The 27,096-nt window shown below is 40.5% G+C and overlaps 1 protein-coding gene across 1 annotated transcript in view; it reads left to right on the top strand.

Moving 5' to 3' along the window:
- Positions 1–8,403: 8,403 nt before the first annotated feature.
- KITLG (KIT ligand) overlaps positions 8,404–27,096 on the top strand; it is an 84,461-nt gene continuing 65,768 nt past the window's right edge. Inside the window, exon 1 of the mRNA XM_082850518.1 lies at positions 8,404–8,524. Within this exon, the coding sequence (XP_082706644.1) occupies positions 8,510–8,524 (15 nt within the window). The 5' untranslated portion in view covers positions 8,404–8,509. The remainder of the gene's footprint in view (positions 8,525–27,096) is intronic.

Raw genomic sequence — 27,096 nt, 5'->3', positions numbered from 1 at the left:
ATAGACAATAAGGTACATTGTTAACAAATGTCTTTTATCCAAACTTGATAAGTGGTCTGATGACGCTGGAGGGAGACACGAAAAATCTGCTACTTGTCCAAACAAGTTGAATGTCCACTAAAAAAAAAAAGTAACCACAATGCTTATTTCAGACTTTGGAACCCACAATGGTAAAGTTTGGTATCTGTTCCCTAGCTGCCTTAATGTCAAATTCTTTTCACCCACCACCTTGCAGAAGAAGAAAGAAAGAAGGTTCCAAATACATGACAGCTTCTCTGTTATTTCCTGTTTATAATTTTTAAAGGAAGAGATAACTAGGGGAGTCATATTATATCATTAGAGCTTTACAAAGTACTAGTGCATTTGTCTATGTCTCTATACTCTTTATTAACTGTGCCATTCAAGAGTTGTATAGAACAAACTTGTCAATTAGGAAATAGGCCATACTCTAGAAACTTCTCATTTAAATGATTCACTAGAGAACACATTTCAAAAGTACAATGTACAAAAGAACACTGCCACAGTTGAAGTCACAAATCTCTTTTAAAATCAGATAAGTGGAGAGGATAACATCACTGACAAAAACATCAACCTAAATTAATTTATCTAATACACATAAAAGTTATGAGACATATATGAAAGTCTTAATATCCAGGAAAATTATGCAAAAACATAGAGTTAAATAATATATTTTTAAATGTCATGGAGAAGAGGGACCTGTAGTAAAACATATAAAATTTGTAACAGTTCATGGTATTTGATTGTCTAATATATATATATATATATATAGTGAACATTCTCTTATATTCTGGGAATATAGACTATAGAAAAGCATATTCCCAGAATATACATATTATTTAGAAAATCAATTCTACCTTTTTCTCTCCTCTAGAAATTCTCCTCTAAATAATCTTAAAATCACTGTCTTATTAATAATCACTCTTTACTATAAACAAGGGTAGAATATTTACTCTTTGATCTTGATTCCTTGGAAGTAGTGTTTCCGGACTAGCCAGAAAGTGTTTCATAAGTCAATTCTGGAGACAAGTGTTCTACCCCTCATTCAAATAAGCCTGTCTGTAGCATCAATTCTTCATATGTAGATTAACCGTGTAAACCACATTTTATCAAAATTCTCTTCTAGTTTTAAAAGCTACGTGTTTGTGAAATAACTCAGTTTCTGAAATCTTTAAGGATTAGAAAAAGACATAAACAAAAACATTTATATAAGTTAAATGAAATAATTATACTTATTAAAAAATAAATTTGGAGTCAAAAAATACTTGTTAAACTTTTAGTAGCAAAAAAATAACATGAAGACATAGTTAACGTTTACCAAGCCCCCATATGCATATCCTCTCCCTAGAATGTTCCCATCAAATTTCCACAGCTCATTTTATTCTTTCACTCAGCACATTTTGAGAAGTATCCTTCTCTCCTTCACTGGATGAGGGCTCATGGATTACAAAATAATTTTCCCATTAATTGTAAGCCTAATGAAGTTTGTAAGGAATGAGCAACCACTCTGCTTCAAAGAGGAAGTGTTATTTGAACCAGGATTTGAATAATGAAAAGGAGATCTCAGGCAGAAAATAGAGAACAAGCTACTACTCCGTGCTAAAAGAACAATGTGAACACAGGAACAAAGGTGTCAAAGAGAAAATGTTGAGAAGTCCAATATGGCTAGTTGGAAGGAAGTGGCTAGTACAGTTGATGAGTCTAGGGAGCTACAAATGTTGTGGCCAAATTGTGGAGAGCTTCGGATTTTATTCTCTAGGTATGGAGAATCAGAATACATTTATAGACAGTGAGGTGCTGTGCCTAGATTTTTATAGATGCTACAGTAATGTTGGCAGTGATGATGAAGTGGATGGGAAGAGGATATTTGGTGAAGTGGATGGAACAGGATGACATTTGGTGAATATACTGCAATAGTTTAAATGAGATTCATCAGCTCTGAAGTGAGGCAGTGATAACAGAAATGAATGATACATTTTAGAGGAGATTATTGGAAGTAATTTAAAATTATTTGTTATAATTACTGGAAGTATTAAAATATTTGTCAAATGAATTAATTAATGAATAAATAATATGAATTATTTCTGCAAAGTTGAATTAATAGTTTTAAGTGTACCAGGAAATTCTTTCTCTAAGATCCATTGGATTCCTTTTTACTCAGGTTTCTACTAGAATGTTTAAATAAGTCTATTCCTTTAGAATTTCTTGATAATCTCACTTTTTCAGTAGGTCATGATGTCTAATAACTTCTAGATTATTTGATATCCATGGAGGATAATGATCTTTGTATATTATAATTATCTTCAGGAAACACTCCTTTCTTTTTTTTTTTTTTTGCGGTACGGGGGCCTCACACTGTTGTGGCCTCTTCCGTTGCGGAGCACAGGCTCCGGAAGCACAGGCTCAGCGGCCATGGCTCACGGGCCCAGCCGCTCTGCAGCATGTGAGATCTTCCCGGACCGGGGCACGAACCCGTATCCCCTGCATCGGCAGGCGGACTCTCAACCACTGCGCCACCAGGGAAGCCCAACACTCCTTTCTTTTTGTCAACCAAATTCCTTTTGATATGTGACCAATATTTATTAACAACACTAAACTGAACATTCTGAGTTAATATTGTAAACATCTCTAGATTTCATAAAAGAGTTAAAAAATATCTCTGATTTGATATCATACAGGCTCAACGTTTTTTCAGGAATGTAATTATTTACTGTTGTTTTTAAATTGGACCTGTGATTAATTTTTAAGCACAGTGTAAAGGGAAAAGAAGGCCGACTATCAATAATTTAAGTATTTACTATCCTCGGCAATATTTTCTAACCTTTATTCTATAATCAAGAAAAAAACTAAACAAATGAGTTTGATGGTATTCCCTGAATATAAGAAATTTGGGGTTTTTCAAAGAATAGTCTGTGAACGGATATCTTTCATCATTTTTAAGGCTGGTCAAACCAGACACCAACAGGATAAAGGAAACTTCACATTTTTGTAGCTTGTGGCAACTCCATAGGAAGAAGGTAATCTTTCCAATTGACTTTAGCAGGAAAATACCTCAGTGGATTCTGATTAGCCCACCTCAGGTGATATACCCATACCTCACCAATCAGGGGATTGGCCAGACTTGGATCCTAAACCAACCCCTACAGTGAAGGGGGAAGGGGAGGCAAAGCCTTGTGAATGACAATCCCTTCTGAGAGACATGGGATCATCTTGCGTGATTTCTACAAAAGAAAGTGGGATGCTAGTAGCAGAGGAAGAAGAATAGGAGAGGTGTAGAGCAGATAAAAAATCCTAACCGTTGTCCACATGCCTGGATTAGATCATGCCTTTCCACTTACCAACCGAGGGATCTTGAATAAATTACTTAACCTTATTGGTCCTTAGTTTCCTTATTTATCAAACAGAAAAATTATCTCCCTTACATGATTGTTGTGAGAAATTGTTGACGTCGTACAAGCTCTGGGCCTTATCCGATTCCTGCCTCCTGCCTGGCATCAGTAAACTAATTGGAAAAGTATTTAAGAGATTCAGTGTGTTCTGCTTACTGTACTAAACACTGAAGATAAACTAATGAGTGAGGACAGTCATAGTCAGTGACTTTAATCAAATAATCACACAAACAAATGTTTCATAAATGCTACGAAAGAGGGAATTCATACTTGAGTTTATAATAAGAGGGGAGTTGATCAAATCAGAGGTTAGGGAAAACCTGCCTGAGGAAGAGAATATAGGGAATATTGAGTTGAGATCTAAAGAATAAGAAAATATCTACTGGGTAAAGAGGAGATTTGAGCAAAGTGGTCTCTGCAGAAGCAGAAGGAAGAGTATAACCAAAGGCTCTGAAATGGGAGGGAACTCTGAGGAACAGAAAAGGTTTCTTGCCTCTGGAGCAGGGAGCACAGCACAAATTGACTTTGGAGAGGCAGGGAGGCGGCCAGACCCGGGAAGCCTTAAATTCTTTGCTTTTCTTTATTCCAAGAGCAATGGCAAGCCACCAGAGTTCTCAGCACAGGAAGTTTTGTGATCAAAGAGTGATGTGTCTAACAGAGGGCAGCCAGAATGGGCGAACAAACAAGAGATGTTTCATACGCACAAGACTTACTAGATTTCCTTACTAAATTAAACTTATCTCTTAACATAAACAACAACAAATGTTAAAGCTCAAAAGAGAAAAATCTTTCCAATAATTAGATTAATCAAAAACAGCATGGTGGACCAACTAGCACTGAAAGTATGCAAGTAAAGACTAGATAATCATGGATAGACTTTCTTCCCAATGTATCAAATGTTGAACTCCCTGCACCCTATAACAGGAGCCTACTTTTCTATGAGAAAAAATTCCTGATGCTTCCTATCCATTTGGGGCATAGCCCTACCTCTTGTTCACTTTTTTTTTCTTTTTTTTTTTTTTTTTACTGAGGTGTTAGGACTTCAATATTTATCTTTCTTTTTTCTAGTCCCATTACTTTATTTATTTATTTTTTAACATCTTTATTGGGGTATAATTGCTTTACAATGGTGTGTTAGTTTCTGCTTTATAACAAAGTGAATCAGTTATACATATACATATGTTCCCATATCTCTTCCCTCTTGCGTCTCCCTCCCTCCCACCCTCCCTATCCCACCCCTCCAGGCTGTCACAAAGCACCGAGCCGATATCCCTGTGCCATGCGGCTGCTTCCCACTAGCTATCTACCTTACTACGTTTGTTAGTGTGTATATGTCCATGACTCTCTCTCGCCCTGTCACAGCTCACCCTTGTTCACTTTTAAGTAGCTCCTGGTTTTCTTCTGCTAAGGGACTAGAGGCTGGCCTTTGTCTCCTCTCAAAGGCCTACACCGAAGGAAGATCTTTGTCTTTCTGACCCACTTCTGACTTCCTGAGGAGCTTGCCCACAGTCTGTGATTTGCATGCTAGCTCTTCTAACCTCTTTGGTATCTGCTTTCATATTCTCTTCATTTTGATTTCAAGTATCATGATTATACAGCATAACTGTAGTGCATCAGTATGAAGGAAACAACAGATACAGTTATGGATGAGAAAGTCAGTGATGATATTAGTGTAGCTAGAAAGCCATTGAGCTGTGGAGGTGGGAGGAGGAGAAAGAACTGAGAGGGAGAAGAAGGGAAGGAGGGAGGAAGGGAAGCGAAGAGAGCGAGTCACTCTAGGAGATTAGTATATGGAGTCCTGAGATGAATTATCCAGTTGATTGAAAAGAAATTGGGTTGAATTTCTGCTAGGTCTACTCCCCGGGTTCTTTAAACCTGTTCTAACCTATTAGGCTATTCCTTCTTATTGGTTTCATAAAATTAGTACAGTTAGATTGATGTTTGCCAAGCTTCAGTAATTCTACCAATGTCATGATTTTTGTCGTTATACACCTTCCTTTACTACCAGTTATATTTATTTAATGTTATACATTAAACTGCTTTTAAATTGACCCTTCAAATTTCTTTTTTTCTAAGCAATAATCAACTTGGAATCATCTGTTTGATATATGTGGGTTATACATGTATATATTATATACATTTTAAAAATACACATTTTAATTTATACTCATTTGGTAAGATAAAGATGTTCATCAGTGCAGCACCTACAGTCACCTGGGGAGGCTTTGCAGTTATGCATGCCACACTGCTAAACCCCTGATTGGTGGCAAGGTCATAGAGCCTGCAACAGAGTCTGAAATAGAATCAACCTTTCTCAAACCCGTTTCCCTTTCCATTAGACCATAATGATACATTTCAGGAGTGTAACTCCTTTGTGCATAATATATATGCAACTCTTTGGAAGATTCTGGCAGACCAAAATTACTCCTAAAGGCTGGCTGTGTTAAGATTGGGATTGGCAGAGAGGAGTCATTAGTTAAATGATTTTCCTATACCGTCGCATTTGCTTCTGTTTACAGACTTCTTTTCACTTCTGCTTAAAATGGTTTGTAGCACTGTTTCGATTGAAAGTAAAAGTAATTATTTAATACTCTGAACTTTTGGTTTTTTCAAACATTTATTTTCGTAACCATGGAGCGGGAGGTAGTCTCCTAGTCAGAGCTCTGTAGCCACTTGGAGTGAAGCACTTGATGAAGGATGCATAGTGACATAACAAGCCCACATTTCCACTCCATGTTCTCCCTGAATTTGTTTGCTATTGAGTGTGGTGGAGAGAATAATGCACCCCTGCCACGCCCAAAGATGTCAGTGTCCTAATCCCCAGAACCTGTCAATAGGCTATCCTTAATAGCAGAGGGGAATTAAGATTGCAGATGGCATCAATGATGCTAATCAGCTGATTTAGGGAGTATAGCCTGGATTATCCAGGTGGGCCCAAGGTAATCACAAGGCCCTTAGAAGTGGAAGGAGGCAGAAGGGAAGGGCAGAGTGGGTGATGTGAGGACTCAATTCACCACAACTGACTTTGAAGAGGAATGATCCAAAAAATCTGGATAGCTTCTAGAAGCCTGGAAAGGCAAGAAAAGGAACTCTCTAGAGCTTCTATAGGGAACACGGCCCTGCCAACACTTAGCCCAGGGAGATCCATTTTGGACTCCTCACCTCCAAACCGTTAAGATAATGAATTTGTGTTGTTTAAAGCAATTAAGTTTTGGTTATTTGTTACAGCAGTGATAGAAAATTAACACAGTGAGCTTCAAATTTTACCTAGTTTCTTGTTTCTCATGGTTATAGGTTTGGCATATTCATTTTGAAAAAAGGCACACTGAACTAATTAAGGCAAATTTGGAATCCTACTCTCTTATTAAAATACCTAATTCCTAAATTTACACATTATTCTTATTTCATAGACTATTGATGTTAATGTCTAGTAAATATTTTCTTTTAAAAATTAATAAAATGCTTTTTAGTGTTCTCCAGTTATAAGAACAAATATAAAAGGGTTTTGGGGCCCGCCTGCGGCAATTAAGACACAGCACAGACTAAAAAAAAAGCGGGGGGTGGCAGGGGCGGGGTTTGGAGAGTTAATATTTGTTTTAAGTATTTTTTAAAAGCTCTATAGGGGACTTCCCTGGTGGCACAGTGGCTAAGAATCCGCCTGCCAATGCAGGGGACACGGGTTTGATCTCTGGTCCGGGAAGATCTCACATGGCTCGCTGAGCCTGCGCTCTAGAGCCCCCGAGGCACAACTATTGAAGCCCTGCAGGCCTAGAGCCCATGCTGCGCAACAAGAAGAGCCACCTCAATGTGAAGCCCGAGCACCGCAACCAAGAGTAGCCCCCCGATCGGGCAACTAGAGAAAGCCCACACGAAGCAGCAAAGACTCAACGAAGCCCCAAACAAAGAAACAAACAAAAAGCTGTATAGCCAGGGCTCTGGATTCAAATTAAGTTCTGTCATTTCCTAGCTGTGGTTTGGGAAAATTGACCTAAGACTGTTTCATCAACTACAAACTGGGAATAAAAATGACAGGTCCTATACAATAGATTTATGGAAAAGATTTGACGAGATAATCTCTGTAAAGTACTTAGTACGGCGCCTGGTATGTAATTAAGTGCATCATATAATGGTTTTATCTACTATTATTGTTGTTGCATTATCTTTCCGACTCCAAAACCTTCTCCAGCAAAAAAGTACAGTTTTCAAAACTCTGGCTGTGTTGGTGATCTCCACGTTTAATAACCTATCGCTTCTCTTTCAATCTTAATTTCTAAAGAAGCAGCAGTAAACCATTCTGGAAACAGTATCTCCCTTAGCAGTATTCAATCCTGAGTCAACTGTTATTTCAATGATTAAATATTCATTCACTAAAGTAATTGTTTAAAAACAACAAGGGTAAGACAATGGCCTAACTATATAGATCCTAATTAAGCTTTAAAAACATTTCCATAAAGCAGGACGGGGCGAATTGTTTGCTAGGCCCCCAGTGACCTCTCCCACACCGCCTCTACAGAAAAGAGGGAGCTCCGGGCCCTCGCCAGCGCGCGAGGTATTTCTTCCGTCCCCCGGCGGTGCCAGGTGAGCCCCGGCGGATCTTAAGAGGCCGAGCAGGGACTCTCGACTACCCGCGTGCAGCGCGAGCGGCGGCTGCATGGTGTCCAGCTTCACCCTCTGCGCCCCCGCGCCCTGGTGGCCTCCCGGCCGTGCGCACACGGGCCCCCCGGCGTGGGGACGCGCTTGGCTTGATTTGTCGAACTCTGGTGTATTCGCGGGGCTCCGGCCGCCCTCCCGGGTCTCCCTCCCGTGGCCCAGCCCAGCCTTGCTTCCCCGGAGCTCCGGAAGGGAAGGAGGCGTGTCCGGAGTAGGCGGGAGGGAGCTGTATAAAAGTGCTGGCGGCTCCCCTACCCGGGCTTCTCTCGCCGCCTCTCGCCGGGACCGGGAGCGCTCCGCGAAGCACGAGCAGTGGAGAGGGCGCTGCGCTCGGGCTACCCAATGCATGGACTATCTGCAGCCGCTGCTCATGCAATATGCTGGAGCTCCAGAACAGCTAAACGGAGTTGCCACACCGCTGCCTGGGCTGGATCACAGCGCTGCCTTTCCTTATGAAGAAGACACAAGTGAGTAGGGCGCGCCCGGGAGCTCGCTGGCTCTCCAAGAAAATCGCGCCTGGAGGCCGGCGCGTCCCGGCCCCAAGTGCCAGGGCGTTCTGGGCTGTGCCTGCCGGAAGAGCCTGGAGGGCGCTGGGGAGGCGGGCGTGGCGTGCGAGCCCCAGCCGCCCGGCCCGGGTGAGCCTGGGAGAGGAGGAGTGGGAGTGATGAGAGGGAGCCCGTGTCAAGTTTGGAGCTGTAGCCCTTAAGTTGGGAGCTGTCAGTCGGGAGCCGCAGTTCCTGTAAGATGGAAGGATCTGTCCTTTGGCCGGAGAGTTTAAATGATTACTGAAAGGCATGTCTTTGCACCGCAGACATTTTCCCGTGGATTTCGGGGACATTACAACAGCTCCCCACGCGGCACGCTCGCTCGCGCACCCAGATTTTTGTGCAGCCCCTGGGTGGGTACCTGGGTTGTGCGGACGCGGGTGCAGCCGCTGGAACTTAGCCAACCCAGAGTTCCTTAGTGACCGCGTTCCGCTGGGCGGAGAACCTCCCCGGCCAGCCCCGGGAAACTTGACTCCCGCGGCGTCTGCCAGGTTTGCGGCTCTAGGCAAGAGAGCTCTAAAGGGGGTAATACCTCCACATTGCACCCACTTTCTTCCATTACAGAAGAGAAAAAGTTGTTTGTGTGTGTGTTAATGGGCACCTCTGATGGTAGTTATAGAGGTAATTCCCAGTGCTGCAAAATTGTGCATTATACAGAAGCACAGTGGTAAAGCACCGTCCAGGGGTACAATTAGTTTAGTTTGTTTGTTTGTTTTCTTGCAGCAGATATCTGGATTTAGAAAGGGCCGCCACCGTACTCCCATGCACAGTTCTTTTTGCCACTGCAGGTCTTACCTCTACTTACTTCTCCCCTTAGGAATTTTTCTGTTATCTGCCGCGGGTTGGGTAAGGCTGCCCTTTCACCCCCCAGAGGTGCTGTCGGAGATTGCAGTTCCTGAAGTGTGTCGAAGGGGTGGAATTGGTGGGGGAAAGGTTGGTACAGATCTTCAGTTTAGAATGTGCTGAAAATGCTTTATTTAATGACATACTTAGTGTCATATTTTAAATAGGTGTCTAGACCTGGGAAGGGTACATATTCAGAGGGGAGTAGGAAGATTCGAGCCCATTGCACCCGTGTGGAAAAGGGCAGGAGGGAGGGACGTGGCCTGGAAGAAATTTTTGTGTAGTCTCTAGGGCAGCTGCCCAAGACCGAGGAGAGGAGCGGAGCGCAAGTTCCTCTCCTGCAAGCAGGTTAGTTTATAGGCAAAGCACCTGGGATCACCACAGTGGGCTGTTGAAATGCAAATGTTAAAGACTGGCAACAGAAGAGAAGTTTTAATCTAATTACTTGATTCGTACATGCTTTCTGCTTTGTGGAATAATAAGCAGGGGCGGACGGGGAACCAATTCTTTGTTATAGTAGCATCTGCTCACGTGAATGGTAGTGGTGAGATGTGGGTGGAGAAACCGCTACCTTCTAGTTCAGGAAAAGAGCCTAAACCTTCCTATTTAAACAAGATCACTGGAGACAGATCAGGTTAATGACCAACAATCCAAAGGGGGGCGATGTACTATCAAGTCACTTTGAGAGTCAGTAGGATTGATGATCCTTGCACCCTTGCTTTGCAAAACAAAAGTGAGCTCTGTAATCTCCTTTCTCACTTTGATTAAATGGCTGTGTAAATTGGATTACATGGGATAATTCCATTGAAAACTAGAAAGAGGTCAAACTAGCCTGAAACTCCTTGGTGTTAGTGACTCAGTACTGCTGACCAGAGACACTGCAGGCAGCTAAGTATTTTAGAAATGTGACCTGCTCAGGCCAAGTAAAAGTGCAAGCCCTTTGGGGGAACTTGCTGCTGTTAAAGGACTGAAGGCAAAGGAGGGCAGTGCCCTTGGTGAATGAAGGCATTCATTGCCTGGGATCTAATGACCTTCAAGGTTTCCTTTAAAGATACGTCTAGCAATTCCATATTCTTGCCACAGAAAAAGGGGACCCTGGAAATAGCATGAAATCAATGAAATAATCAGTGGAAATGGGGGAGGGTGCTTAGATCCTCATTCATATTGTTAAATTTGTTCATATTGTTAAATCCAAAAGTTACAAAGAAATTTCCTGTGCACCTCTGTGTGGATGGAGAGTAGCATAAGGAAATCTGACATTAAGTCGTAAGATTGTTCTACTGAATCTAATGTTATACTTGCCAGGGAGGAATATCTATTAACATTCAATAGTTTAAATAATCATTTGTAAAGATGGCATCAATTCCAGAGTTCTGTTATAAAACAAACAGTTGTGTACCCTTCCATTACCCAAGATATAAAATGAGAATTTAATGATAATTTTAAAAATACACTTGAATTGTGCATCTCTCCAAGAATCACAGGGACACCAGGCATTCTGGACTTTCAGTCAAGCTAAATAAATGTGGAAATTCACCAACAACCACTTGAGGTTTGATAAATGATTCTTTAATTTATTTAGCACGTGTGATGAACTTTTAGCATATGGGAAATAATTACATGGGCAGTAGTCGTGAGGAGCAATTTTAACAATAAATTTAGTCACAAGTCTACAGAAATGAAAGCATTTTGTGTTTTTCAGATTTCTGAATGTATTTTATCCATATTGTGTGGTTTTACGTTTTCTGAAGGGAATTGTGTCTCTGGCTTAGAAAGAACATCTATTTCAATGTATAATCATTTTTTCAATGTAATACTCTGATAAACTGGTATATTAAATAACAAGTGGACATTAATTTGCAAGACCAATGAGAAAAGTGCTGGGCTTCCCTGGTGGCGCAGTGGTTGAGAGTCCGCCTGCCGTTGCAGGGGACACGGGTTCGTGCCCCGGTCCGGGAAGATCCCACATGCCGTGGAGCGGCTGGGCCCGTGAGCCATGGCCGCTGAGCCTGTGCGTCCGGAGCCTGTGCTCCACAACAGGAGAGGCCGCAACAGTGAGAAGCCCGCGTACAGCAAAAAAAAAAAAAAAAAAAAAAAGTGTTATCAGTTTAACAGGGCTGGCGCCATGTTTATTGATGTTGTACTTACATTTTAGTTTTGAGATGGTCTGGTCTGTGAGAGTTTTCACGACTGCTGTCAGTTTTAGAAATATGAAGATAGGAAAAATTCATCTGGCGAACGGTGTAGAAAAGGCCATTTGAGGCACACATTAGTTCTCAGAAGAAGCAAATGTTTATTAGCTTTTGTTTTTCCAGAGAAAATATCCCTCTTTTGTCTGTATGAAGTTTGTCATCTGGGTGATGATGCAAGTTTACAGAAAAATTTAACATTTATGAAAAGAGCATTTTAAAATTTTGTCCTTAAAATCACTCCATTTGGAATGTGTGCTTTGAACAATCCTAATTTTTGTAGCTTTTAATTGATAGATTCTGCCAAGACTTTAAAACTCAAGTGCCTAGTCGATTACATGCAACATAAAACAAGGAAAATAACCATATGGAAGTCTGAAGGCCCGGCCCGAGCCAAACTAATTAAAATCGCCAAATTTTATTTATATCTAACTGCTGATTTGGAGATCGCAAGTTATGAATCACATTTATGCTATAATGATAGGGTTATTGAAATCTTTCCATCACCATCAATAACATTAAAAAAAAATTCTCCCCAAATAGCTAGTCTGAAACTGGAGGTTTCTTGCATGGTCCGGCGAGCCCCACTGAGTGTGCCCTTCCCCAACCATGTCTAGGGAACACCTGAGATATAGTGGAGAGATCTTAGGTTCTAGCTTTTCAAGACTTTGACTCTAATTCCTGTCTTACCACTGGTAAGACAAATGACTTTAGGCACATGGTTTAACTTCTTGGGATTTCCATTTTGCAATCTGTACAATGACTATAAAATAGTTATAAAGATCTGTAAGGATTAAATGAGATTTTATATATGTCTGTATCCCAGCACAGTGGCTTACTGTAGTTACAGTCTGAATTTATTATCCCCGAGAAGAGAATTGCCTGCCGACTAACTTAAAAGCCAGAAAAAAACTAGCTTTTGCAGGTAAATGTTGCTTAACCATCAAAGCACAGAGACCAAATTTTCATAAATCTGGATCTCTGCATTCAGCCTTATAAACTGATACCTGTTTGTACTATCAAATCAGGAATGTATGAAAAGAAAGGTTATCTGTGGCAGGAGAGATGATAAATGCTTTAAAGTTTTTCTTTTTTTTTTTTTTTTTAGATGTTGGGGGTAGGATTTTATTAATTAATTTAGTTTTGGCTGTGTTGGGTCCTCGTCTCTGTGCGAGGGCTTTCTCTAGTTGTGGCAAGCGGGGGCCACTCCTCATCGCGGTGCACGGGCCTCTCACTATGGCGGCTCCCTTGCTGCAGAGCACAGGCTCCAGACGCGCAGGCTCAGTAGCTGTGGCTCACGGGCCTAGCTGCTCCACGGCATGTGAGATCCTCCCAGACCAGGGCTTGAACCCGTGTCCCCTGCATTAGCAGGCAGACTCCCAACCACTGCGCCACCAGGGAAGCCCTAAAGTTTTTCTTAAAAAGTGAAAATAAGAGTTAAAATTGAAAATAGGAATCGAAAATGGGAATATAATCACCATCTCTGATTCACTTTCATATTTCCATACTTTTGCTTTCTAAGTGCCTCTTGTCTGATTCTGAGGGTTTATTTTATTTCATTTTAGACTAAAGAGACTGGGTCAGTTTCCTGTCCTTGGTGTTCGTGAACTTGCTCTTCAGAGTGAGGACAAGCATTCGTGTCTGCAGTGTGTCTTTATTGTCTTTACCAGGCAACATGTGGTGACATTTTAATTTTTTTCATTATGCAAGTTTGGGAGATTTTTTTTTTTCTTTTCTCAGTTTCCTTAATGTTCCCTTTCGTAAATTAGGGTAAGGCATTTGGATATAAATCTGTCAGGAGTGATCTTTTATCTTTGTTTTCTAGTACATGAATCATGAGCACCTGCAGGAGACTCTCTTTGGTGTTAGCCACCTGTGTAGTCAGAACAATTTATAAAACAAATTGAAGGAACACCAGGATGCTTTTATAATATATGCTGTTTTCAGGGTTATTTTATTTAGACTTTGTCTCATAGAAACCATTGACTATAGACTTACTGATTTATAGATGCAGTGAGATGTTTTTGCCTTTTCACTTAATTATGGGCATGATAAAAACTGTTTACAGGGGCTGGGAGTTGGAGAGAATTGTCATTATCCCATCTCTACCTATTTCCTTCTGTCCAGAAAAATGGAGGTGATAGGGGGTGATTTTCTTATAATTAGGCCTCATGGATCTTTTTCTAAAATTGCAGTGTGTGTCCTCTAAAGGAAGACTGTCTGTTACGTAACTCTCTCTGTCTTTTGACTACATTTTACTATTTTTTTCTAGGCTGCCACATTGACTTGGTTATTAGGGGATGGAGTTCATTTATTAGCACAGATACTATGTTGTATGACTTCGGGAAGACATTTGAATCTCTCTGGACCTCAGTTTCCTCCACTGTAAAATGAGAGAGTAGGACTAGGTGATTTCTAAGTGCCTTCCAGTTCTAGAATTCTCTATGTCTAAGGTAGTAGTAAAATAGATGTTTGAACCAGATGGCATTTTAGCTTCCTTTGGTTCCGAGATTCATGTAGTCATTGCTTTGGTGTGAATAGAAATTTTAACCATCTTTTTATGATGATAAAGCAGCCAATGGGGAGAAATGAAGGAGATTTCAACTTAGACTATTCTACTTTTAGCCTTTTCACCTGCTACTTGATATTCCTCTATAACAAGAATGGTATTTGCACTTGCTATCTGGGCAATATCCATAGTTGAAAGGGATCTTTACTTTCTCTCTCCCAATCTTTAAATCCTCTAAGTGAAGAAGAATCATAAGGCAAAGTCAGACAGCCAGAGGACGTCATCTTACATAACTAATGAATGTCTGCCTCCCCGTATTTGCTCATTGTTTCTACCCCTGCGGTCTCCAATATCTGTGTGCGTGGAGAAGAAATGGAGAGAATTTGATCCTGTAGTGGAAAGAACTTCCGTGCAGGGAATCAGAGGTACGGACCCTGCACTTGGTTCTGGCTCCAGGGCCGGTCACTGGATCTTCATAGTCTTGGGCAAGTCACTGAGCCTCAGTAATATTGTGCCCTAGAGTTAATTCTGAGAAGAAGAGTGAAGGGGAGAGGTCTGCAGCTGGAGACACAGAGGCTGAAAAAGGAGGGAGCAGCCCTTCTGCCTCTGGGAAAGACAGTTTCTGTGGATGGCACGTTGCCGAGTCTCAGTCTCTCCTTGCCCTGACTTTTTGCAGGTCTGGACCCCCTCCTCCAGGCAAGAGACCACGGATTCCGCAGAAAATAGAGCTGTGACGATGATAATGCTCTAAGCACCAGCAAAATCTAGTGAACTTCCTGCTAAAACCATGTTCAGAATTGAGGCAATGATCCAGACACTTAAAAAAAAGTAGCAGTAGCTATCTTTCATTTATCTGGATGAAGGAATTCAGCACTTGACTTTGCAGGTGTAGCTGTTGCCTTGGGGCTTGGAGGGCTGCTGATTAGAATGTAGTCTCTAAGGGGGCAGTTAGGGTACCTTTTCTGTGTTCCTGGTGCACAGACAGCAGCTCAAAAATCTGACAGTGGCCTTGCAAAGAATGCCTTTGCTCTCTAGGGTGACCAAGCAAAAGGGTGCACAAGACGAGAGAGCGAGAGCAAAGCCATCGTCAGTGCTCACTGGAAAAAGTAAGCCCCAGCCTCCTTCACCTTTGCAGAAAGGGCATCCCCACTGTATAATGTACCCTGACTGCATACTGTGCCCCCACTGGAGACCAGGGAGGACAGAGCACAGCCTGAAGGGGGCCGTTGTTTGTCTTGCATACACATACTCTGTTGCCCTTTCAGGAGCAGAAGTTCATCTTTTGTTTAAAAGCCCTGTGGGTGCTTAGCACTTTTGCCTCTTTTTCCTCTTGACTTGAAATCTCTGAAGCCAAGGACCTTTCCATTTAAGTGCCTTTACTAAAGTCCAGGGCTGAATCACATCTTGTAATTGGCCTGTTTCTTCTAAATACCAGTGTTTGAGTGGTCGTAAACCAGGTTGCCTCTAAAAATTACAGCTTAACAGTGGTTGTCTATTGTGAGGAACCCCGTTGTGCTGAGTTTTCCACTGTTTACTTGGGGTCCCTTTCGCAAAGCCTTCCTAGACAGCTACCTTGTGAAAAAACAGATTCCTTGATTTCCAAGAAGAGTGTTGCAAAGAAAGTAGGTTGTGTTTATAAAGGCCTTGCACCCTTCCTGGTATGCGTTGTCCATATGGATGGCTGTTAAAATTTACATTCACTGCTGAACTTTAGATGGGAGGAGGGAGGCAGGGTAGAGGTGCTTCATATAAAATGGTTTCTAATGTGATCTAGAAAACCCAAGGATTGCAAAACAAACCCCGGCAGTCACACATCGTTATTTATGGTTCTGTGTTAAACCTACAGTTTAACACTTCTGAAATAGTCAACACGTTAGGGATTTCCATTTTTGATGACCGACTAAAACCTCTGTGATTACTTTAGTTTGGATCTCTGGCGATTTTAGAAAGCTGCTATCTTCAGCCAGCCCTACCCAGAGATCTCTGATGTGTTCTGTTAGGTGGAGAACTAACACAGGTCATTCTACTGTTTGTTAGAAAGATAAATTATCACAGTAAAAGGAGCTGGGCTGGTGCTTTCTGCTTCCAGGTGGTGCAAAGGGGTTGCTAAAATGCAGGGATAATAAAGTAGTCAGAAAACGTTCATGAAGAATCAAAAGGATGATATTAGTATAATGTTTTTAGTGCTGGATGAAATTAATTCTGTGTAGAAAAGCATCAAACGACAAAATAGGGTTTATATAATCCTTCCATTGTTATGCAACAAATTGTAACAGTTTTGTTTTCTCTAATTCTTAACCCCTGCCCAGGAAAATACTTTAAAAGTTTAGGACACATTTGTTTATAATGTACTATGGCCATAATGGTACTCTACCTCTTAACAGTACTAGAAAATAGTGGACTATAAAAAATAGTTCCCCGTTTGAAATTTGGATCTTTCTTAGTCTTAAACAATTCCATAGACTTTTATCGATTTGACCATTTATTGTTTGCATTTCTGTATAAATGTCACACATAAATGATTCAGCTTGAAGGAATGAAATTTACTACAGTCTGTGTCAAGCATTTGACATTTAAATGTGTATCCATTTTAAATACTTTCATGATTGTTTTGTAAAATCAAATCACCCTGATAATAAGATCATGCCAAAATGGCATTTAGTAGAAAACAGTTCCAAGATGAATTCAAAGAACTTTTCTTCTGGGAGGTAGGTACTGTTTTCTTTAAACCCCAATTCACAGATGAGGAAAAGGTCTTTAACGTGCCAACTCCAAGTGTTTTATGGTCATGATTAACACCCAAAGAGATTTAGCTGTCACTGCCACAGTGTATTAGTGCGGCCTATTCAGAACCTCAAAGATACACGTTCTGCTTATAGGAACATTAAATCAAAAACAAACACAATTCAGATATTAAAAACAGTTGCCTGTAATAGTTGGCAACAAAAATTTTGTGATTCCAGTTACCTAGCAGAGTGGCTCATACTAGAGGTTCAGTGAACACAGATGGAATGTTGTTGAATAAATAAATGCCTGATTTCAGGTTGTTAAGTGCCAACAACCTTTTTTAGAAGCCTTTTTCTTTTTTTTTTTTAACAGAAGGCAAATTTTAACTACTGTCCTGGCTCTGTTATACACAGATGTGTCTGGTCGATGATTAGAAAGGCTACTTTGTTCCCCATTTACAGTATTAATTTTCAGTGAATGTGCACTATTATTTACTAAGTGAAACTGGTGGGCATGTGAGAATACAGAAAACACTGGACTGAATCAAATGTAGTAGTGGTTCGGCCTCTTACTAGCAGTGTGCCCTTCAGTAAGTGTTTCTCTCTGAACTTTTCCTTCCCAATCTTTAAAATGGGTGCAGAAATAACTTATCTATTGGTAGTACTGATGTCGTGATTAAGTGAGACAGGCTGTGTAAGGGCACAGGTACTTGCTCTTAGTAAATAATCAGTTCCTTCTCTGCAAGAGGAGGGAATCATGGAAGCTTTCAGCAAATCCACATGCTGTAAGACATAAATTCATTGTTCACAGTTCCTGCCTTTGGCTATAGGGCTTGCATGCATAAATGAATTAAAATAATAGAGCTTAATACCTTAACTGCCTTATTTATACACAATCTACCTTCTTTAACACTCGCAAGCACTCTTAGCAAATTAAACAAAATTTTCCTCCAATTTTACCCCCTTTATCTTTCTCCCCTTTCTACGAAAGGCAACAATTATACAAAATAGGCCAAAAGACAAGCTGCTTAAGAAGAGAAAGGATAGGGGACTTCCCTGGCAGTCCAGTGGCTAAGACTCTGCACTTCCAATGCATGGGGCATGGTTTTGATCCCTGGTCCGGGAACTAAGATCCCACATGCCACGGGGCACGGCCAAAAAAAAACAAGAGAAAGAATGAATAAGACTAGTTAATATGTTAATATCCGTTGATTACTCACTATAGATGAGGCACCAGGCCACAAACTGCACAGGAATATCTCATTTGATTCTAGCCAAAAAAAAAAAAAATGTTATGAAAGAGAGATTATTGATCTCATTTTTTTTAACAAGGAAACTAAAGTTCAGGGAGATTAAGAACACTTAACCAAGATTAAAAGGGAAAAAAATTGCAAGTAAGTGGAAGAGCTTGGATTTGGAGCCAAGTCTGCTTAATTCTTTTTTTTTTCCGGGTCTCTCACTGTCGTGGCCTCTCCCTTTGCGGAGCACAGGCTCCGGACGCGCAGGCTCAGCGGCCATGGCTCACGGGCCCAGCCGCTCAGCGGCACGTGGGATCCTCCCGGACCGGGGCACGAAACCGTGTCCTCTGCATCGGCAGGCGGACTCTCAACCACTGCGCCACCAGGGAAGCCCAAGCATATTTAATTCTAAAAACTAGATTCCATTGAACCACGTCAATGGAATGGACCCATATTTAAATATACATATACATACGGTCTGTAAGACTCAAGCCTTTTTTTAAAAAAAAATTTGCGGGTGAAGATGATGGTTTTTTAATCTTATAAGGGGAAGGGTGAGAGCAAGCGAAGCAGGGTTCCCGGGAGAGCGAGGGGTTGCTTCTGATGCAGCTTGTCAGGACCACGCAGGAGGGTAAATGGCTGTGAAGAGCAGCAGCACCTCCACAAGTCGGGGATCCAGGGTTTGGTCCCCAGCCTCTCCCACCTCAGTCTCCTTAGCCATCGAATGCCTGCGTCAGCTGACCTGTTGTGTGCGAGGTCCTTATAAACTGGAAAAATGCCATTTTAATTTATGGAATTAAGAATTACTGCCGAAACCTTGGTGTCTTTCAAATAAAATGGTACTTTTCTTGGCAGAGGGGAGGTTTTTAAATATTTGAAAATTGTGTTGCAAAATAACTTCTTGGGGGATAAAAGATGCTCCGGGGATTACTTTAATCAGTTTGCTCTATTTTCATGCTGTTTCCAAACACAATTTTAGGTGGCGGTGATCATTTTTAGAAAACTACTTAATAATGTCATTATGCTTATGTCTGTTTGTTAAAGCTACCAGCCATTAAAGTTGTGACCTTTGCTTTGTAATTCCTTGTCAGTCCAACCGCATGAATAGTAAAAATTCATTTTCTGCATTGATGTTAGATTTTTTGAAACAATTGACTGTTGGAGCACCCTTAGGGGCAGCATCGCTATGTAATTTATCAGTTTAGTGGAAATGAAGTTGTTTAAAAGGTTGCTAAAAGGTCCTGGAATCATTTGAACGCAGGTGAAGGAAACAACAGAACAGAGGTGTGATGAACCAAATAGACTGCAGTTAGATGACCCACTTTGGTTGGCTAATCCTCTGAGCCTCGGTTTCCCTATCTGCCAAAGAGAGAGGGCAGGAGTACATTTCTCAAAGGTGGTTGTGAAGATTAAATGAAAGAATCCACAAAAAGCCCTTAGTCCAGTGCCGGGCACCTAGGAAATCCTAAATAAATATTCACTCTGATCTTCAGCATTAAACAAATGGTAAGCTTATCAACAGTGGTGACTCCTTTCTTAAGAAAGTGACTTTAATTACAAAGTCTCCATTGTCAGAATGAAAGGGAAAGTTCAAGCAATTTATCCAAATACCTCAGGCTTGGAATTCACTTTAGCCCTGAATAATTGTTTTCATTCTCTACTTTAACCAAAAACTGAAAAAGAGCTAAATGTGTATAATTATAATCGCAAGATAGTTTACCTAGAGCAAAGTTACTTCTTTCTATCCTGTGCCCAAGGTCACAGAGCTAATACATGGTGGAGCTGACTTATGAACCAGGCGGTCTGGAACTAGAGCCTACATTCCTAAACGCTATGCTATGCTTGGAATTGGGGGGACAGAACATGAGTCCTTCCCATGAATTGGTGAGTGATCTACTTCTCCCTATCTGGGAGGAGAAGTCATTTTCTGCATCAACAGAAATATAGCCACTTGTCAAGGGAGAAAGGAAAGAGCATGGCTTTTGTGTCAAAAGCACCAAGGTTTTACGTCTGGCTCTAGCTTGCCAAGGGATCTTAAGCAAATTATTTAACTTTGCTTAACCTTCTCTTAAACTGAATTTCCTTTTCTGTAAAATGGAATAATAATACTTTGTAGCTTTTTAACCTGGAAATAGGATGTTGCATACCTGCTTTGTGATTGTCACTCACAGAATTGTACTATTATAAAAAAAGTACTTTTCAGACTTAACACATTTTCCTGCTATACTATTAAGAACTAAGTTGTGTTTGTACAAATGTTTGACTCATTGGCCTCATGTAGACACTCAAAGGAGCATGGACTTTGGAGTTAGAATGAGGCTTAAGTCCTTAGCTCTGTTATTCACCAAGACCCACGTGCATGTTATTTACTTTCTTTCTCAATGTCCTCATATGTATAATGGGGTGGTAAGGATAATATTACGTGGTTGGAAGAATACAAAGATTAAATGAGATAATATATGGAAATTGGCTGACCCAGAACTGATGTTCAGTAAGTAGTATCTCTAATCTTTAGGGACTGGGTTATGCCAGCTAACAGATCAGTATGGATCCGTCTACTCTGTCTGTTTGCTTCACTTGTGTGATGGCTACAATTTATTTAAACCTGTTGTCATTGAAAAGCAGAGAGAGATTATGGGTGATTATGTGACATTGGATTGTGTGACCGTGAACTGAGATTAGTAAGGGTCTGGATCTGGGTCAGCATCCCCCTTTTTAACCAAGAATGCTGATGCATGACTTGGCTGTGTCACCAGTTATTGTGTGTGGTGTTCCATTCAGAGGCCTACGGTCATACTTATTATTCTAAGCCTTGAGTAATGAAAAATTCAAACTTTCTAAATACATGAAAGCTTTGAGTTTATTAATGTCTTCCAAAATGAGCCGCACACTACTTTATATAGTATGTATTAATAGCTTTGGAGACGCATAGATCTGGCGTCACCTCTTCAAATTGGATGACTTTGAATCATTCTTCTAACATTCTGATTTTCTCATTTCTAAAATGAAATTTATAATAGTGTTTAACGTCTCACATGGTTTTGAGGATTAAATGAGCCAGTACATGAGAAGGGTTATTTCATGCCAGGTACCCAGAAAACCTAGGTAAATGCTAGCTGCTTTCAAGAAAAATTCATTTTTGCATTCAAAGTAGGTTGTGGGTTTTTTTTTTTGCTCTTGTTTTTTTTTTCTTTGCATGTGTTGAATTTAGTTAAGGGTGTAGGATCAACAGTTTGGGAATGTTTGCATTATGAATCCAGGTTTTCCTTGTGGGTGATGGTATTTAGAGCTTAAGGGCTTGATTGGCCAGGTTAATCTTCAAGTAAGTTTTGTATCAATCAAGACAGACGCACGTTACTTTTATCTGTCCATTACTTCAGGTAAACAAGCATTCCATTCTTGTACAGAACATTAAACTGTTAAGTTCCTTTTGCTGGACTTGTTCAAAGCACTTGTGAAAGACAGAAAACAGCTCCTGTTTTCTGACATTGTATAATCTGAACGCTCTTTCTAGAGGTTTCTTGACTGAATCTTTGACTATCACTACCTCAAAAATTAAGTTATCAACCCAGACAAGTGTGACGTAACTTTGGGTTCAGTTTAGAGTAGGATCTAACACAACAATTTGAGCCAAGACTCAAGTGAAACCAAAAAGCAAAAATCTTTTAAACGTTGAAAAAGGAAAAAGTCTACATCCATTCTTTTAAGGCCCAAAGGAGAATGGGACAGAATCATTGGTTTTTATAAGTCACTTAAGAGGAGGGCTGGATTATAAGGGACTTAGCTTTGCATATTTCCTTGAAATGTGTTTCCTGGCACTTGGTGGGGCAAGGCAGGAAAGTCAGAACAAGCACTTGCTGACTGTATAGGAGATCCACATCCTGAATTCAACTATGTGGTGTTGATATGGGGTTCATCCCTCCGAGGGTATCCATTTTGTTATCCAACAAAATGAAGAGTGAATTCTGTAATTTTAAAGATTCTCTCTAATGCACACAATCTAGATTATTAATGGAATGCTGACCATGTGACTACCCTGGTTAAAATCCTCCATTGGCTTTACATTACCTGCAGGATAAAGTCCAAACCCTCAACACACTGTACAAGATTCTCTGTGATTGGCTGTTGCTTATCTCTACTGCTCCCTGAGTGGTAAATTTCATGCTGGCGTCACTTAACGAAGTACAGTGAAATAGTGACATATTCCACAACTGCATTTGGTCTTGAAAGCCCTGGTAGCCCCTCTTCATCCTCCAGTTGGTCTAGCTGAGATGGTTCCTCCTCTTGGAAGTCCTCCCTGAAGGCTGTTTGCCCTTCCTCCCTGCCCCCACTTTCCTTGTGTTTAGTGATCTTACCCCGTGCTTCTATAGCATTAAAAAAAAAATCATATAGGGCTTCCCTGGTGGCGCAGTGGTTGAGAGTCCGCCTGCCGATGCAGGGGACGCGGGTTCGTGCCCCGGTCCGGGAAGATCCCACATGCCGCGGAGTGGCTGGGCCCATGAGCCATGGCCGCTGAGCCTGCACGTCTGGAGCCTGTGCTCCACAACAGGAGAAGCCACAACAGTGAGAGGCCCACGTACCACAAAAAAAAAAAAAAAAAAAAAATCATATATTGAAAACAATATAATGAAATTATATTCTTACTTACCTGTCTACCTGGCTAAATTGCCTCATGCTGGTATCCCCAGCTAGTGGTACAACACCAAAATCTTAGTAAAGGTTTTTGGAACCAAACTATGAGTTAATGGATCACGTGAGATATATCTTTGACTGAATCTTTGACTATAGCATTCTAAGCATGGATCTGAGTACTTATCGGTTTTATGCCTGCTGACTTCAATTGACACATGGGTTGGTGCCAAGGAGGGTTATTTGGAAGGTAGGAGGAACATTACTATCACGCATTGATGTCATACATAGGAAACGCATATAACTGTACTCAGTACCACCTGGCACAAACTATGTTGTTCAAACATAATTCTGTTTGGAGAGAGAAGTGGGCCACTTGGGGTTGTAGAAGAGGGTAGAGACCATGGATTAATAAAAGAGGAAGGTGGGGGGCAAGTTGCTGGCCATTTTTAAGGAAATAACACAATAGGTTGAATAGCAGGTGCCAGATGGTGCTTGCTAATTCAAAGTTATAGAGGGTATAAGAGCCAGAAAGGACTTTAGTACATAATCAGCTGCTGATGATGAAGAAAATGCTGATTGTGATGCTTATTCCATGTGCCAGGTCCTGAGCTAAGTGTGTTACATACTTTCATCTCCCCTGATTCTCTCCACCTATGAGGGTGGTTATATCCTTCCATTTACAGAAGAGGAATGTGGGCTTAGGAAGGTTGTGCAAGTCGCTCAGCATCTTACAACTAGTTAGTCTTAAACCCAGTCTGTTTGCTTAGTATTAGTATTGCTGACATCTTCTCTTTTTGCCTAGGTAAGATGTTTTTCTTGATACATAATAATGAATAAGACTGTTATAAATAGAGTAAATGAATTCTTCTTCCCAGCTCACCCCCATTCAAAAAGCTTCCTTTCATATTTTCTTTCCACAGTTTGTGTTGGTTAATGGTTAGCCAGTGCAATAGACAAGGAAAGGATGTTGTGTAGTTTTAGATTCTGATGTGTATAATCTCTAGCAAGAAATTGATGAAATAAATATGAGGCAATAGACAATATGAGAATTTTAGATGGTTCATTTTAAATGATATTTGTGGATTTAAGACTGATGTAGTTAAGGAATTTAGCAAAAACGATGTTTCATTACTCAAGATCAAAGACATATTTAAGTGTGGGGGAAGAAAGTTGGAGAAGGATTTAATAAGTGATATTTTCAAATTTCATCTGTGATTAGAAGCCACCATCTTAGTGACCCAAGGCAATGATACAACTGCTTTACAATTCAGTGCTCTAAAGTTAAGCGTTTTTAGATTTGTGTACTTTAAAAAATTCACAAAACTATTGGGTTGGCCAAAAAGTTCGTTTGGGTTTTTTCATAACATCTTACGGAAAAACCCAAATGAACTTTTTGGCCAACCCAATGTTTTGACGCCAAGTTTTCAAAAGTTCTGAAGTTGTTAAAGTTATGCAACCTTACAGCATGGCCTGTTTTACCTTTTCTCTTTTTCTGTTTTTTAAATCAGGTAAGCTGCTTGGTTTTGTGTGTAAACTGAAAGGTTATCATTTCTGAAAGCCATAAAACTTTTTCTAGTTTTGGATAATGATTACATAACAAGGAGCAGAATCTACCTCCTGTCTCAATTTACAAACAAAATTTCCAAAAAGGACCATAAATGAGAAGAGGAGATGACACACAAAAATTAAATAATGGAGTGGATGTGCAAAATGGCTTGTGCAGATTTGGCACTTGAATCATACAGCAGCTGAAGCATATCTTTTAAATTTCATTTAGCTGGATACACGGCCCTGTCTTCATTTCCTGAGATTCCCATTCTCTCCTATATGTTGAGAGAATCTCTTTGCTTTCCAAGCAGTCTTCCTGTTTACATATATTCCTCCAGCCACTTTTGATTCCGCAGCAAAGCAGCTGCTTTGAAAAAAGCCCAAAGGATAATCTTGCAATGGATACTCACTCATCTTCTTTCCTGACCCAAGGAGAAAGTTCATTTTTATTTTCCCCTAGCATCATTTAGAGTTAGGACTTGAGCAGGGTTTAAAGTACATTTTCCATATTCTTCTTTTGTTTTATTAAACAAGAAAGCTTAATTGATAATCTTCCCAGGTTGTCTTTGAGGAAGAATTTCATAACACAAAATAGTTGACATTTACTTTGAAGATTGTTAACTCAGAACCTTTTAAAAAATAGTAATAATAAACTGTGTGATGCCGCTACTCACATCCTGATACATTGTAAGAAGTCTTCTGTTTTATTTCTGTCCTACATCTTCCTTTCTCTGCTGAATTCGGAGTCTCTTCCTACATAGTGATATTATGGAGATTGCTCAGCACAACTCCATGATGTCATGGTGAAAAATCGGAATAAAAGAGTTGCCACTTAATCATGCTTATTAGCATGAAAATGCAATAATAAAGCCTATTTTGGAGGGGGGTGGTGAGGGGGAGTGTCATTTGAGTCCACTCCTGAGTAGTCTGGCATGCAACTTTCTGTTTCTTGCAAACAAGTCTTGTCAGAGGGGAACAGTGATATTATGCCTGTGTTACTCTGAAGAAAAGGTAGTTGATTTTATTCTTTAGTCAAACTAGGAATGGGTCTGGATGACGTAAAAAAAAATAATTTAGTTCTGTGAGTGTGAGCTTTTTTTTTTTCTTTTGCCTTCTCTGGTAGGGATGACAGATAAGTCATCCAGTGCTTTGAGAAGAGATAAGATTAGCATTTAAAAGCTTAACCTATGTCATCACTTCTGAACACGCCTGCTCCCAAGTGAAATCATATTCCTTGCATGTGTTTCCCAGTGCAGAATCACCATGAATAATTTTTTATACATGGCTGCTTTAGAAATTTTGATGGATTGCAGCTCATTGGGAGAGAGGAAGAAATTTATAGATGCATCTTATATTGAATTCTAAATAAAGTGCAGAATTGTAGACCTCTCAGAGACTTCCACTGAACTTACTGTAGGAAAGTGTCTGCATTCCAGGTCTGTGGGGTTTTGTTTTGTTTTTCTGTTTTGTTTTGTTTTGCCCCCGTTGAGTCAGTAAAGGAAAGTAGCTACACGTGATACTCATCTAGTTCTTTAGAAAGGGAATCTGGGGATTTCACAGGCGGGTCTGCACTTTGGGTCATTATCACATTTTGGCCACATCTGCCAGTGAAGGCATTTTCCACTGGTTGTTCATTAAAAATAATTTATTTAAAAATATATAGTTTATTTAGCATTTACTACAATCAGAGCACTGTGCTAGAGGCTAAAGCACAGCAGTGAGCAAAACACATTATTCCTGCTCTTCATGGGGCTTACAGTCTATCCCTGGTTTTATATCTTAATTTTCCATTTTCATGGGGCTAGAGAAGTATTTAAAGGTGCAAAGAAAAAGTTTAAAAGTTCAAACTGAGAAGCATTTATCTAATGTCACATTTTGGATAATTAAGAGAATGTTGCAACATTACTCACCCTTGTTATCATTAAGGTTTAGTAGTTGTTGGACCCAAGAGTAGGAAGGAGGATAATCGTTTATGCCTAATGGATGAGCAAAACTCTTCTGTTTATCCTTCATTCAACAAATATTTATGAAAGGCTTGTCTGTACTCAGCACTGCTCTACCCACTTTGGACGAAACAGTGAGGGACAGAAAGTAGTACTTGCCTTATGGGACTCAAACTCGAGCAGGAGACAGGTAACAAGCACAACTGGTGGATGATGTTGCAATTCCGTTGTGTGATAGGGCCACCATCTGCTAAGGAGTGAATCACACTGTCCTGACTTCATTTGTGCCCCATTTCACACACCTGAATTTATTCTCTATTCAGACAGTTTAGAGAGTGCTACCACAATGGTCCGTACTATATGAAAGAGAATTTGATGGTAGGAGTATTTGAGCAATTCAAGGTGCTAGAGATAAGAATGATGAACAAGAATAGTGTAATTCTCGTCCTCAGCCCATTTGCACACTTGTCAGAAGGAACAGGTGATGAGAGTAAACGAACTGGGTTATCATCAGTTTCTTATTTCTGATGAAAAGTGCTTCGGTGGAAATAAAACTGATCTGAGAGTGCTGGAGTTGCTTAAGGCAGGTCACCTGAGAAGGCTTTTCCTAGAAGGTGATAGCTGAACTGAAGCCTGAAGGATCAGAACGACTTGCCTCTTCAGAGCCCAGGAGGGAGAAAGCTTGTAACTAAGTGCAAAGGGCTTAAGGCAGGAATACATTCCCGGTGTTTCAGGAACAGAAAGGAGGCCAGTGTAGCTGGAGTATGGTGTGGGAAGAGGGCATGGTGAGAATGAGCATGGAGGTGGGCAAGTCTACGTTAAATAGGGCCTTGTATACCTTGAGCAGGAGTTTGTATTTTATCATA

The sequence above is a fragment of the Leucopleurus acutus genome, assembly GCF_964270905.1.
Source record: "Leucopleurus acutus genome assembly, chromosome: 11".
Classification (NCBI taxonomy): Eukaryota; Metazoa; Chordata; class Mammalia; order Artiodactyla; family Delphinidae; genus Leucopleurus; species Leucopleurus acutus.
Note: the sequence above shows the minus strand (reverse complement) of the source record. Positions and strands in the feature narration are given on the sequence as shown.